The sequence below is a fragment of the Staurois parvus genome, unplaced genomic scaffold (assembly GCF_062004578.1).
Source record: "Staurois parvus isolate SC_StPar_1 unplaced genomic scaffold, SC_StPar_1.0 ptg000199l, whole genome shotgun sequence".
NCBI lineage: Eukaryota > Metazoa > Chordata > Amphibia > Anura > Ranidae > Staurois > Staurois parvus.
The window spans coordinates 1,905,722-1,921,057 of NW_028317995.1; the positions used below are offsets into that span (position 1 = coordinate 1,905,722).

The following is a 15,336-nucleotide window of genomic DNA, read 5'->3' on the forward strand; positions in this document are numbered from 1 at the left end:
GTTCTCTAGCGGTGCTGGGAACTCAGTATGTTCATTTCCAACGATCAGACTTGGCCTGACATGCCCCAACAGCCATTCACTGGCTAGATCTGCTGTTTCTCCTCCTCCAGCTCTCTGTTCTCAGCTGCATAAGGAGCTTACAAAAACAGGGGAAAAAATGTATTAATGTTTTTTATTATGTATACACAAATGTTTGCCTTTCATGTCTATTTTAAACTGAATGGGTTGTTTTACAAGGTGACGGTTTCCATATACCTTAACCAATTATATTGGAATTCACTGCTAGGACAAATAGCAAAAGTATTCGTTTTAGTGAAAGCAGTAGTATAATTTGAAATCTCAAACACATTATCAGACTCACTTATACCCCAAGGCTGGATTCATGCTTTTGCATTTTAAAGCAAATGTATTCCCATTAAACTCGGTGGAAAGCAGTCAATAAATCAAACTTACAGTTTTAGAGAAGAGGTTTAATAGGATGCAATAGAGATTTATGTGATAAACAAGGGTCATAACTCCTTCCATAAAATGCTCATTTATTCAATATGAAACTGTTCAGGTTCAAATGTGACTAGAAGGCTCAAATATTGCCCCCAACAAAGACTGAACGGGGTGGAATTAATAGGGATTCACTAGTAGAACTCAATGATGGACCTCACAGATTTTGTCGAAAACCCTTCACTATGAACTATTCCCTCTCATAAATGAGCTTTGTGACTTAAACTATTACCAGTACTGATGTCTTGTCAAATCAACAGATGAGAAAGCCTGTAAGTAAAACATCAGATTTTATTTTTTTCCTACAATATCCAAAAAAGCAGAGTTTGTAGTGAACTGGGCACATTTTCTATTACCTGCATGGTTTAGAAAGCCTGAAAGGAAACCTGTAATGAAAGAAAAATGTTGCAAACCGTTGCTAACCACTCTTCTTCAAAATGCTATTTGCCTGACTTTAATATCACCGATTTACAGGTCAAGAACAAGTAAATCAAAAATATCAGGAAGTTAGCATTTTTTTTTCAATGTAATCTAGGAAGTTAACATTTTACTGAGGTATGCAATGGTAGACGGTTTCCCTCAGTACAGTTCTCTTTAGGTATTTGATGCTCCTACTCTACAGTGTATTCACTCAATCAGTCCTTTGTACTTCTCATGTAAATCAGCCACATCATCTTGAGACACACGCTGCCAACCATCCTCCCGAACATGGTACAGATTCACTACTCCTCCAGAGTAAGCATCACGGTATGTGGCTTGGTAAATTGAGCGCCGTGCCAACTCTTGAGCTTCCTCGGTTTCCAGATTATAGTCATATCCTCTATCCAGGACACCATAGGCATACATAGAACCTGAGCCCACTGAGAACACAGAGCCAGACACACGGTTCCCTTCACTGTCCACATAGTACAGACCTGGGCAGAGAAAAGCATATTCAATATTGAAATTTATAGAAACAACTTATCACCTAAAGCATCCTACAAATGTTTGCTTTCAGCAATAAAACGGTATTTACAACTACTACAAAGATTTATATAAACCATAAAGGAAAATAAAGCAAATTTCATAAACTGTTAAAATAGGAAAAAAAAAAAAAAAACAACATTCAGTACATATCTGCAATACATGAGCATTCCCCCATGTTTTATGCCTTTAAACAGTATCATTGAACAGAAAATAACAGATGATGTGCCAGAAACATAGTTTGCTCCTATCTTCCTTTTTGGTGTGGTAAACTTCCTCTCTGACATGACAACACATATCTGACTTCCTAATCAAATGGTGTCAGCCCTGCCTACATCAATTCTGATGGATTAAATGGAACAAAGACCTTAACCATAACCTGTACACACTGTATGTGTGTATATGATTTTAACATGTGAACTTATCCTTTACACAAGATATATCCGTCATCGATATATCTGCCTTAGATGATGGCTTGACACCAAAACGTGGCTTTTGGGTTACTTCATCCCACACAACCTATCAACTTGCGGCTGAAAGTATACTCCTTTTTGTCGAGTTGGCAATAATCTATTGTGTATTTTATGCTCAATAAATTGTGAAAGTTTTTATACCATCAGCGCTTCTCTTTCTGCTACATTTTATGTGAGAGAGGAGAATGGGACCAGACTATTGATGGAGGAGGCTTAACCCTTGCCGAGCTGAAGAGAATGCTGGTCATGCTGGAGAGGAGAGTGCTTGCTGTAATGAGAGATTATTGGATAAACTGCTTATAGTAACAGCTTTGCTGGACACAGTTATTATTTTTATTTTATTATTTGCAGCGAGTACTTGGCGTGCTCAGGGAGAGGTCACGTGGTATGGGGTGACCACGGTAAAAACTGACCTTTTAAACTTATTTTATAGAACAGTTCATATAGTAGAATACTGTGTCTTTGAGATGCACTCATCACAGGATGTATTGGATGAATGTTGGACACTTTATTCATGAGCTTTAATTGCACAGGATTAATTGTAATCTTTATATGAATTTTATTGGACAGCATGAATTAGAATTTTTGTATGAATCTGCATGTTTATGTATTTTACAGTGGAGGTTGGCAACACTTAACAGATAGGGATGGTCTCAAGCTTTTCTTTATCCAATTTTACACATTTTTAATAATTTTATTTATTACTTTCTTGATACTTCAAGCTTTTTGATGTTCAAGTCTTTAATTTAAACAAGCTCTTGCTGACCTTGGTAGCAACAGCCACTGTAAAACCATGTATTCTAAACATTTGCAGGAATTTCTAAGCTTTAGGCCCCATGCACACTGCCAACTGGGGCTGTGTGATCTAAAATGTGGGTATTCAGCAACAGCTGCTCATAGATATGAATTACATAATGTAGCTGTACACAAGTATACACCAGTACTTGAGTAAACATATGGTCATTTGACCATGGAAGCCGACAGTCTGCACCCAGAGTTGTGCATTAATACGTGTGTGTGTGTGTGTGTGGTGTGTGTGCCCACATCCTGTACTAAATCTCTTTAGGCAGCTATAAGCAGCAACTGTGGCCCCCGGGCAGGTAAATACTTCTGAAATATTGTATGACCCCAGACGACCGTGTGCATGAGGCCCTACTTTTTCTTGGTAGTTCAGCTCCCCCTCCCAGCAGTGAGCTGACAAGCCTGCCAGCTTTCTAATTTCAAATGCAAACACTGAGCAGATGCACAGGAAGAGTGAGAAAAAAACAAAATAAAATAGAAAAGTGCTGCGATCTCAGTTGAAACACCTTCCCCACTACTGTGAATTTGAGAATGAATTTCTCCACATTGGCTGAAACTACATAGGGTCAGCAAGGGCTTATTACAAAGCTAATTTATGGTTTGTGAAAAATATCAAAACAAAAAAAATATATATTGCTCCTTATCACTCCATATATATGGGGAGAGCACTAGTTGTCATGAGCGGGAAAAGACTGCAGCCCTTATCACTGAAAGACTTCTGACATCCTACAAGAACCTATTAGAGGGTCTCAGATCCATATACAAGTGGACACACTAGCAACAAAGAAGCCAGTGGCTGGAAGTTCAACAGAAAGCGTGGATGCAAACAACCAAAACACCCTTGGAAGCTGAAGTTTCTACCATCAGTGTAGCTCTGCAGAAAAGACTGGATACACAGCCAGCAGGAATGGCAATTATTGTTCTTTTACAGGCTGCTTTTTGTTTACTGTTCTTATTTTTAAACTGCTGCCTGTATGGCATTATTTCAAACAGAAGGACAAAAATGGGGCCCACTAGTAGGTAAAATAAAAACAATTTAAGAATCCATGAGTCACTGATGCAAAGACTAATACATGCTTTCTAGCCCCTAATGCAGTTACATAGTTTGGCTGAAAAAAAGACACAAGTCCATCTATTCAATCATAAAAAGTGAAGAAAAAAAAAAAATATAATCCTAGAGAACATTTTTTACCTTAATTAATTCCTGCATTAAGGTAAAACATGTTCCAGCAGCAGTAACACCTCCTCACCCCCCTTATACTTAATTGAGATCTCACTCCACCAAGCGCTGTGCTAATCTGTGATGGCTGTCTTCTCTCTCCCAGCTCTCACAGGATTTGCTGAGGCAGCGGGAGATATTGCCTCCTGCTGCTGTCGATCAAATCCTGTGACGAGGGAGCAGGCAGCAGGTCCAAACCACGCTGTGTGTGTATGGATGCAGGCAGTGCAGCTTGGGATTGAGCCCACATGTGCTTACCCATAGAAAGTGGCTAACTGTGGTGGCACACAGAGAAGAGGAGCCAGGAGCACGTGCGGGGTGAAGAAGACGAGGATGCTGCTCTGTGCATATCCATTGCACAGAGACAGTAAGTAGATCAAGTTTGTTATTGAAAAAAAAATTAATTAAGACTTTACAATCGCTTTAATTATGCCTGGGCCACCTCTATGGGCAAACCAAAGCTGTAGCCTGCCAATAAGGTGTTCTAGCAAGATGCCAGGTATCCAGATTTACATTATGCAATATACAAGGAAGAAAGAAGCTTCATATTAATGGCACAACAAAATCTGTGATGTTAATATTAAAGTCACATTTTTCAGCTTACCTGGTCCCCTCTTGTCCCATCCACAGATCATGGTTCCCATAGATAGCCCCATTCCTTTGTACTGATATACCATATTAGCTAGCAGTTTGGATGCTGCTGCAACAGATATTCGTTCCTTGTTTCGTAGCTCATAGATGCGGCACTGACGAGCAAGAAGCCTCTCCCAAAAACTACAATCAGCGGCACCTCCGGCCATTGTGCCCAACAGGTAAGGATTAATTTCAATAACTTTTTTCACTGTCTGAGAAGCGATGTATGAGCCAGCTGTAGCACGGGAGTCAACAGCCACAATAACTCCATGTTGAAACTGAAAAAGAAAAAAAAAAAAAAGTCACCATTAGAAATATATACATGGATCCTGACAAGTCTTTAAACGGAAGTTGTTGTGCATTTTCACACTGCACATTATTGCATGTGGTAGCATACATTCAGTTAAGGCAGGCCATTCATTGTCAATAGGCCATAATGAATGAGAAAAAAAAAAAGAAAAAAAAAAAAAAGTGTATTACCCTCATAATAAAGCTTGTGGTATATGCATGGTGATCGAATGTACAATGCATTGGGTGCCATTCACAATGGCAAAGTATATCAATAAAGTGCAGCGCTATTGAATTGGTCAAAGATGTAATCGGGGTATAATCAAAATATAATAGTTTGTGAATAAATGATGAAATATGATCCAGAAGTAAGCAGAAATCAAAATGCTGGTGCTCAGAAGGAATGGTAAAATTGCACACTCACCAGATGCATATGGGACATACGCTTTACTATATCCACCACGGAACACTTAGTGTGTGGGGTATGATAGGTGTGTGAAGATCTTCCTTCAAGAGATAGGGCAGCACAGGGGTGAATCTGTAGATTTAGGTGAAGTCTGCTCGTCCAGAGGTCCCCTTTAGGATGGATGGGTCTGCAACCTGCTTACAGGGATTCCCTCTTCTGGGTACTGGATCAGTAAGGAACTTCCACTGGCTCTGTAATTTAATGGTTCCATAAAAGAGCCATAAAGAAGGTGCCCATAGTCTAGTATTCCTTTACACTTTTATTCCATGGAAACAGGTAACAGTAATATACAGTACTGCAGAGTGAACTGACCGTACATAAAGATGGCCGCAGGACCTGCACGTGGCTCCGGCGGCGTGACATCACAGCATGTTGGTTCCTCCTTAGGCCAACACGGTGTTGGTCTCCCCTCTGAGGACATGCGTGGCACAAAATGCCTAAGGAGGAACCAACACGCTGTGACGTCACACCGCCGGAGCCATGTGCAGGTCCGGCGGCCATCTTTATGTACGGTCAGTTCACTCTGCAGTACTGTATATTACTGTTACCTGTTTCCATGGAATAAAAGTTTAAAGGAATACTACACTATGGGCACCTTTTTTATGGCTTTTATGGAGCCATTAAATTACAGAGCCAGTGGAAGTTCCTTACTGATCCAGTACCCAGAGGAGGGAATCCTTGTAAGCAGGTTGCAGACCCATCCATCCTAAAGGGGACCTCTGGACGAGCAGACTTCACCTAAATCTACAGATTCACCACTGTACTGCCCTATCTCTCGAAGGAAGATCATCACACACCTATCATACCCCACACCCTAAGTGTTCCGTGGTGGATATATTAATGTGTATGTCCCATGCGCATCTGGTGAGTGCGCAATTTTACTATTCCTTCTGAGCACCAGCATTTTGATTTCTGCTTACTCCTGGATCATATTTCATCATTTATTCATTAACTATAATATTTTGATTATACCCCGATTACATCTTTGACCGATTCAATAGCGCTGTACTTTATTGATATACTTTGTTCTCTGGAGGTTTCATATGTTACCTTAGTGCTTTAGCTGCTGTACTAGAGAGCACTCACTTGGTTTTATTTTTACATTCACAATGGCAACTTACATAGAGCAGGCTTGTTTAAGTCACCATGCTCAAGTGTGAATAGGCCCTGAGAATTATGACAGCAAAGAGAATGTTTAGGATTTTTGTACATTTCTACTCTCTTTATCGTGTTTCTCATGACAAATAATAATAGTCCATGCTGGCTTACTGAATTGCAGATGAATGCTGTAAACAAAATCGCAATTCAGGGCAAGCAGTGACTATATATATATTTTTTTTTAAAGGAGTAAGCAGCTAGGTTGCGGGCTATAGAGTAAAAGAAAAGAACCCAGAAGGGTGGGTTAGCACATGTTTAATAAAAGTACACTTCTCCTTGCTGTAATCTATGCCATTACACCGATAGCACTACCACACTGATGGCTGTCATTTTCCAGGTCCAGCTGGAATTCTGTCATCAGCTTCCTTTCCACACACTGTCCTCAGGCCCCTTCCACATGGGTGGAGTCTGCCAGCGGATCTGCCTGCTCAGTGGGGGATCTGTCCGCTGATCCCCACTGAGCAGGCGGATGACAGGTCCATGTGTCTGTTCCACTTATGCGGAGCAGACACGAACACAGCCCCTTTTCTCTATGGGTGGTCGGATGTAAATGGACCATCCGTCTAGCGGATCAAATGACAGATGTAAACGGACATCCTGTCTGTTTACATCTGACTGTCATCTGATCTGCTAGATGGATGGTGAACAGATCCCCACCCATCTGTTTTTAGAGGATCAGATTTAGGCAGCTGTAAATGGACATGTCACTTTACATCCGCTGCACCATAGCGGGCAATGGTTGATCCGATTGGGTCCACCTGAAAAACTGACAGGCTGACCCGGTCGGTTCGCAAGTGTGAAAGGGGCCTTAAAGTTGAACTCCAGGAATTATCTGTATTGTATATTTACATCGGTCCAGCTTAGCACAATGGAAGTATGCAAATCTCATATTTGAGGGACTGCTAGGGAAGCCAACAATCAATGTATTAGTCGGTGCTTCTATAGTAATAACCATGATCTTGCAGATCCTGTGTGAGCAGTTTCCCTTCCACACACTGACCACAGGGGGTCGGTCGCTCAGCTCTGTCACCATTCATAGAATGCCTTGTATTTTTTTTTTCATTGAATATAAAGCGTTCTCTAATTGTATGAGGTAAGGAGAAGGAGCAGTGAGCTCTCTATCTCCACCTCATTCAATCAAAGAATGCCTTGTACCCACTAAGAAAAAAAAAAAAAAAGGAAGGACATTCTATGAATGGTGACAATGTCAAGAGAGCAACCCCCTGTGGTCAGTGTGCAGATGGGAAGCTGCTCACACGGGATCTGCAAGATCATGGTTATTACTATAACAATGCCGACTACTATACTGATTGTTGGCTTCCCCAGTGGTCCCTCAATTATGAGATAAGCCTACTTACATTGTGCCAAGCTGGACCAATGTAAGTATGCAATACAGATCGTTCCAAGCTCAACTTTAATGTGTTACTAAACCCACAACAGTAAAATCAGTCTGTATATGCAGTAAAGCATGCTTGTTATACTCACTGTGGCACCTAAGGGGGTAATCCTCAGCATTGTGTAAAAGGCTGTTTGATCCTTTCTTCCCTGCCCCTCCTCTTGTTGAAATGACCACCCGATACAGACTGAATCTGTAGGCACATGCTCAGTTTGGTGTGTATTGCTAGATTTTATTTTTTTCTTCTTGGGAGGGTGCATGTGATCAGCACAGGGCCGATCAGCACTGTCCAGACAGAAGGTCAGGTGGTTTCACATCCTCCTAGAGCAGAAAGAAAACTCCTCCTACAAGCTTTAACCAGTTCTCTGCTGAAGTCACAAGACTGCTCTAACTGCTGATGAGAAAAGGTATTGAGCAGTTTATATTTACTAAAATAATTGCATTTCCATGTTGTGTGTACTGTGGGAGACCAAATATAGTGTATGCAGGGTCATGGGTTTAGTATCCTTTTACGGAAAAGTGGAACCAAAACTCCATGTTTCCTTTGCCCAGAAAAAAAAAAAAATAAAAAAAAAAATAATATATATATATATACACACACACACACACACACACACACACATATACATATACACACACACTGTAGCTGGATCATTTCAAACGACAACTTTCCCATCACTCCAGGTTTGGTACAAACACATCAGAGTATACATTTTACAACCATACTACGCTTTGGTTATTATCTGTGAAGCTAAACGTAGCCAAGTATAGTGTACTGGATTTCAATCTATCATGTTACCTTTGTATTGTAGTGTGGGGAGGGGGGCCTCTTGTCACAATGTACATCAGCATAATTGTAAATTATGACAGTCATATCCTAATCTGCTCTCCTACAGTGCTATCAAATCCACACTCACATGTAACATCAATGGCCTTAGGGCATCATATGTACCGATCAGCGACTGCTGCCCTTCTCTGCCAATCCCTTCACTGGCTTACACTAACCCAACGTATAAAATTCAAAACACTAACCACAGCTTACAAAGCCATCCACAACACTGCCCCTAGCTACATCACCAACCTCATCCACAGAAATCGGCCAAATCGCCCACTCTGCTCCTCCCATGATATCCTCCTCTCTAGCTCCCTCATCACCTCCTCCCACGCTCGCCTCCAGGACTTCTCCAGAGCCTCTCCCATCCTCTGGAACTCCCTACCACAGCATGTCCGGTCAGCCCCCACCATGTCTGCCTTTAGGTGATCTTTGAAAACGCACTTCTTCAGGGAAGCCTACCCCACCTCCACCTAAGAACTCTACTTGAATCACCTCCACCAGATCATCCCCCGCAGCTATCACCTTTTGTATCACCTCTCCCTTCCTTTAGATTGTAAGCTCCACGAGCAGGGCCCTCCTATTCCTTCTGTACTGAAATGTATTGTAATTGTATTGTCTCCCTTATATTGTGAAGCGCTGAGCAAACTGTTGGCGCTATATAAATCCTGTATAATATATAATAATAGGTATATCTAAGGATGGCTGTACACTTCAATATTATTTATTTCTGATTGATGTGTGATTCTATCCAATCGTATCTGTAAACTATCGAATAGCTGAAATTTCCCTTCCAGTTGATTTTAGACTCACTTTGGATCATATTTGGTCAAACCAAGTTGATCAGCCAGGGTGGAAAATGATCAATCGTTCTGCATCAACTTGCAGCATAAAAAGGTGTTGTTCACAATATGATCAATCACTATGGGGAGGAATTTACTAACATCAAAGCAGATGGAATCTAGAGCACCTCTGCACGGCAACCAATCAACTCAAATCTTTCATTTTCAAAGCTTAACTGTACAAACCTGAAGCTAGCAGCTGATTGGTTGCCATGCAGAGCTGCTCCAGCCTTAGTAAACCCCCTCCATTGTGCATAATAGGTTAGAAGCTATTTATCAAAGGGAATGGTTACATATTAGTCATCAAATCAATGAAACAAAATGCACTCATTTCTACAAACTAATGTTGGTAATAAAAGGAAGTCTCCATCCTGGTGATCAGCACCTTGAAGGCCAGCGTGGTGGTCCCATGTAAGAACTCGATCCCAGGATCGGCCGTGCCCTGCCCCGCTCCAGGCACTACATGGAAGCTCAGGCCCTCGGTGTCCAGGCCGCAATGTGCCGGGTTATCCCGCTGCTGCATCCACGACAGACCCTCCGATCTCACAACACTAGCCAGCGCCATGTTCTCTCCCAGCAAAGCACCGGCTTGACTGCGACTATAGGCCAGCCCGTCTCTTGCCTGTTACATCACTATGACAAAGCACTAATGCGGCCATGTTGGAAAAGGGCATGACAAAGCTGGGCAAAGCCATTTAGCGCCATGTTTATGAAGGGAAGATTTATAACTAGGGATGCGCTAGTGAGGCTGGAAAGCTGGCAGCCCGGCTTTCCATCTGCATGCTACCAAACCAGTTGTAGTGTAGCTGCTAAAAAAAGGTCTCTTTAAGTCTTTTCTATAAAGTAGGGTGAAATCTACATCTACTCATTGGTGTCATGACAGCCTAGCAGCTCCTCTCAAGCTGAGTTTCCCCAGTTGCCAGGAGTTCCTTGACCACTTCAATACCGGGCACTTTCACCCCCTTCCTGCCCAGGGCAATGTTCAGGTTTCAGCGCTCTCACACTTTGAATGACAATTGCACGGTCATGCAACACTGTACCCAAACTAACATTTTATCATTTTCTTCACACAACTAGAGCTTTCTTTTGGTGGTATTTAATCACCGCTGGGGTTTTTGTTTTTTGATAATTAACAAAAAAAGATCGAAAATGTTGAAAAAAAAAAGTTTCTTTGTTATAAAAGTTTGCAAATAAATAATTGTTCTTCATAAATTTAGGCCGAGATGTATTCTGCTACATTTCTTTGGTGAAAATAACCCAAATTAGGATGTATTATTTAGTCTGTAGGAAAGTTATAGAGTTCACAAACTATGGGATAGATCTGAAAATTGATCAGTCCTGAAGTACTGACGGACAATCTAATTTCTTGAGGCCCAAAAATGTCAGAAAAGTACAGATATCCCCAAAATGACCCCTTTTTGCAAAGTAGACAGTCTTTTTTTGAAGTTGTAATTTTTTGCCATTTTTTGGAAAATGAAGAAATTAAAAAAATTATTTTCACATTTTTTTGTGCATACTGTCACCAGTGCAGTACAGTGTCATTATATAACTGTTGTGGCGGTGATCAGGGACACTGACTGGCAACAGTACGAAAAAAATATAATTTTGTTTCAATTTTTATTTTATTTTTTATTACATTTTTTTCTCTTTTTTTAAGATTTTGTTTTCATATTACACTATGACCAAAGTAGCATAATGTTACCATAGTAACATTGTACTACTTTTGGGAAGTGATCAGTATTTTTATTTTTTACACAATTTGATTGCTTATAGCAAAGAATTACTTTGCTATAAGCAAGCATTTAACTGATTGAAATCGATTAATTCAGGTTTTTTTGTTGTGATTAGCTGTGATTGGCCACAGCTAATCACATGACACAGATGGGCTGTGATTGGCCTAGCCTGTGCATGTGATCACTGTGACCATTTACAGTTAGACACACTTGTATACAATGGATGGCGTGAAAGGAAGCCATCCATTGTATACAACTGTCATGTGACCTGCTGTGATTGGTCACAGCAGGTCACATGGTACTGGCAACGGGACCGGTACACAGATCTGCCTTCAGCCATGTCCGAGGTACACAGCCGGTGACAGATCTTGCCACAGCATGGCCCTGCGGGCATGGAAATCATATGATGCCCTCCCAGATCAACGAGAGGCCCGCCCGGCCGTCATTTTGCCATAGGCCAGGAGGGAAGTGGTTAAATCGGAGTGCCCATCTCTGGTGAAAAAAATTAAGTCAGAAGCTACAAAAACTGTAGCTGTTGACTTTTAAACAAAGAGACGCCTGTCCCTCAATCCCATGGTGTCCTCACCGCTGCCGGGCTTACCAGGCACCCTGTGTTCCCGGCACCGGCATCTTAAGTATGGGCACTCGGCTGTGAAGGCGCAAGCCCACTGCACATGTGCAAGCGGCGCTGCACTTTGTGAATGGTCCTGCAGTCCTCTGGGATGTGTCCCAGAAGACTGCAGGGGGTAGGATTGCCATCTCATCCCTTTAAAACCAATCACATATTATTTACACAGGTTCTGTGGCTGATTAACCACTTGCCCTCCTGAGGATTTACTCCTCTTCCTGACCAGGCTATTTTTTGCGTTAAGGCGTTGCGTTACTTTAACTGAAAATTGCGCGGTCATGCAGCGTTGCACCTAAATTAAATTTACGTCCTTTTTTCCCCACAAATTAACCTTTCTTTCGGTGGTATTTTATCGCTTGTGCATTTTTAATTTTTTGCACTATAAAAAAAAATTCCAATAATTTTGAGAAAAAAACTATTTTTGACTTTTCGCTATTAAACATATCCAGTAAAAAAATTTTAAAAATCAAATTTCTTCATAAATTTAGGCCAAAATGTATTCTTCTACATGTCTTTGCTAAAAAAAAATCCCAATACATGTAAATTAATTGGTTTACGTGCAAGTTATAGCATTTACAAATGGCGGAATATATACTGGGATTGTTTTTTTTTAAATTTTTACCAGTAATGGCAGCAATCAGCAAATTTTAGCTGGACTGCGGCGGACATTCTGACACGGGGGAGAACTGACTTACTGCGGATGTCAGTGACACCAATACGGTGATCAGTGCTAATAAAAAGCACTGACACTGTACTAATGGCACTGGGCAGGAAGGGGTTAACATTGGAAGGCAATCAAAAGGTTAACTGTATGCTGTGTGCTGTTTAAAGCCGGCCATACATGGGTCGAATTTCAAAAGAATTTTCTTTCGAAAATCTTTTCTAAGAATTTTCGTTTGAATTTTGCACCATTAGTGGGCCACAGAAACGGCCGATTTTCGTGTAACCATCGAATTTGAGTGATCGGGCATGTTGGAAATTTTTTGAAAAACAAATTAATTTCTAATCAGTGATGGGAGAATCGTGCATGATTTCGCGCACCCATGCTGCCCTGTAGCAGTATTTATTTATTTCAGGTACTTACTGTCAATTTACTATCACTTTGCTGTCAATTTACGCAGCGCTTTACATATATATTATACATTCACATCAGTCCCTAACCCTCAAGGGGCGTACAATCTAAGGTCCCTAACTCACATTCATACATACACATACTAGGGCCAGTTTAGACAGGATCCATTTAACCTACCAGCATGTCCTTGGAGGTGGGAGGAAACCGGAGTACATCTGCTATAGGGCGGTCGGGAAGCGGTTAAAAGAGAAGTCTGTGAAAAAAATAACAAGCAGTCATACTCACCTGGGTGGATGCAGAATCGCTCTAATCTGTCCCTGCCTCCTCTTAGACTGATAACTGAGCAATCAAAGACCACCGATCGCTCAGTTTTTGGTCTTCAGTCTGCAGAGAGCTGGTGATTGTCAGTCACCGGATATGTGCTCTGCCCCTCCAGTGCTCAATGGAGTGCTGGGCTGTGGAGGGGCAAGAGCAGCTGGCACAGGCTCTCAATGGCTCGCTGATAGGCCAAGCCAGCTGCCTATCAGGCTCTTTCTAGAGCCTGGACCGGCTGAATGATGTCAGCCAACAGCAGGCTTTAGCCAGCTGTCAGCTGGAAACAGGTCACAGGAGTACAGAACTAAGTGCACCTCTGTGATCCATATAGTTTTAGCCCTACTTCTCCTTCAGCCACATCAGACACTTTCATCCCCCTTCACGCCCAGGCCATTTTTTACATTTCAGCGCTGTTACAGTTTGAATGACAATTACTCAGTTATGCAACACTGTGCCCAAATTAAATTTATATCTTTTTCTTTTTTATACAGATAGAGCTTTTTTTGGGTGGTATTTAATCACCACTGGGATTTTCTAATTTATTTTATTTATTATTTAGTTATTTCAGGTACTTACATAGCGCCGTCAATTTACACAGCGCTTTACATATATATTGTAAATTCACATCAGTCATATGTTAACATATATAAAGGAATAAAGACAGAACATTTTGAAAAAAAAAAAGTTTTCTTAGTTTATTGGTATAAACATTTGCAAACAAATAATTGTTCTTCATAAATTTAGGCTAAAATGTATTCTGCTACATTTCTTTGGTAAAAATAACCCAAATAATATAATTTGGTGATATGATTAGAGACACCGTGACTGGTGTGGCGGTGATCAGGGACACTCTGACTGGTGAGGCAGTGATCAGGGCCAGTGTGACTGGTGTGGGGGTGATTACGGTCATTGTGACTGGTGCAGCTGTAATTAGGGCCACTGTGACTGGCAGCACTGCTATGGTGATATTGAACTGCTGTGGTGGTGATCAGAGACAATGACTGATAGCACTGACATACAATGATATCAGAGCAGCCAGTCACTGTATATGATTACTGCTAGAGCAATACAATGTCACCATAGTGACACTACACTTGCTCTGGTGACAGGATGTTAAAAAAAAAGTTGTTTTTTTTTCAATTTTTTTTACATACTGTCACCAGAGCAAGTGCAGTGTCACCATAACTACTGTTATATTGACCACCAAGTGTAAGGGGGCACTTTTCCTCTTGATATCCATTGTAAGAGGGAGTTATACTGACAAGCAATGTAAGGGGACACTATACTGACCTCCAGTATGCAAAGGAAACTTTTCTACTGACTGACAAGAAAGGGGGCACTGCACTAACCAGTGAAGTAAGTGGACACTGAGGGACGTTTGCAGTGACCACACATGTAAAGGGATACAAAATGACCACCAATTTAAACAAACCCTTCTCCATTGACCAACAATGTAAGGGGGCCCTTCTCCACTGACAACAAATATAAGGGGGCACTACACTAACCGTCAGTGTAAGGGGGTTCTCCTCCACTGAATAGCAATGCATGGGGGAATTACACTAACCACCAATGTAAGAGGGCAATACACTAACCAGTAATGTAAAGGGTCAATACACTAATCACTGTGAGGGGGCAATACACTACCCACCGCTATAAAGGGGCACTACACTAACCACCAATCTAAGGGGGTACTACACTAGCGACCAATGTAAGGGGGCACTACATTACAGAAAAACATCCTGCAGAAAAGGATATAGCACCTCAAAGGCTACTAAGGCAGTATTTATTATAGACGTAATAAATGTAAAAAGGATATACATATCATATCATAATAATACAAGGCACGTACCCCACTCCTGTCCACCCCTCCACTCCCCACCAGCCCCCCCTCACACCCCCCCCCGGACCCCCCCAGTACCACCCCGACAGGCCCCTACTCTACTCCAGAGCACCCAGGGCCACCCCACCCACCCCTTTCCGTATGTCCCTAAGTCCCCCTGTCCTGCAAGGATAGAAAAG

At 41.6% G+C, this 15,336-nt stretch overlaps 1 protein-coding gene across 1 annotated transcript; it reads right to left on the reverse strand.

Annotated features, from left to right (window-relative positions):
• Positions 1-455: 455 nt before the first annotated feature.
• On the reverse strand, positions 456-10,200 carry PSMB5 (proteasome 20S subunit beta 5). Its single transcript, XM_089678197.1, has 3 exons — positions 9,955-10,200; positions 4,559-4,865; positions 456-1,412 (listed from the first exon to the last, which is right to left on the reverse strand). The coding sequence occupies exons 1-3, from the start codon at positions 10,132-10,134 to the stop codon at positions 1,126-1,128; spliced, it is 774 nt and encodes a 257-aa protein (XP_089534323.1). The 5' UTR covers positions 10,135-10,200; the 3' UTR covers positions 456-1,125.
• Positions 10,201-15,336: the final 5,136 nt, after the last annotated feature.

What these genes read in the sequence shown, in the direction of transcription:
- PSMB5 (XM_089678197.1), bottom strand. Translation starts at nt 10,134, where the DNA reads ATGGCGCTGGCTAGTGTTGTGAGATCGGAGGGTCTGTCGTGGATGCAG. An exon ending in CCACCACGCTGGCCTTCAAG is followed by an intron (nt 4,866 to 9,954) that starts GTGCTGATCACC and finishes TTTCTTTTTCAG; the next exon opens with TTTCAACATGGAGTTATTGT. An exon ending in ATGGGACAAGAGGGGACCAG is followed by an intron (nt 1,413 to 4,558) that starts GTAAGCTGAAAA and finishes TTCTCTGCCCAG; the next exon opens with GTCTGTACTATGTGGACAGT.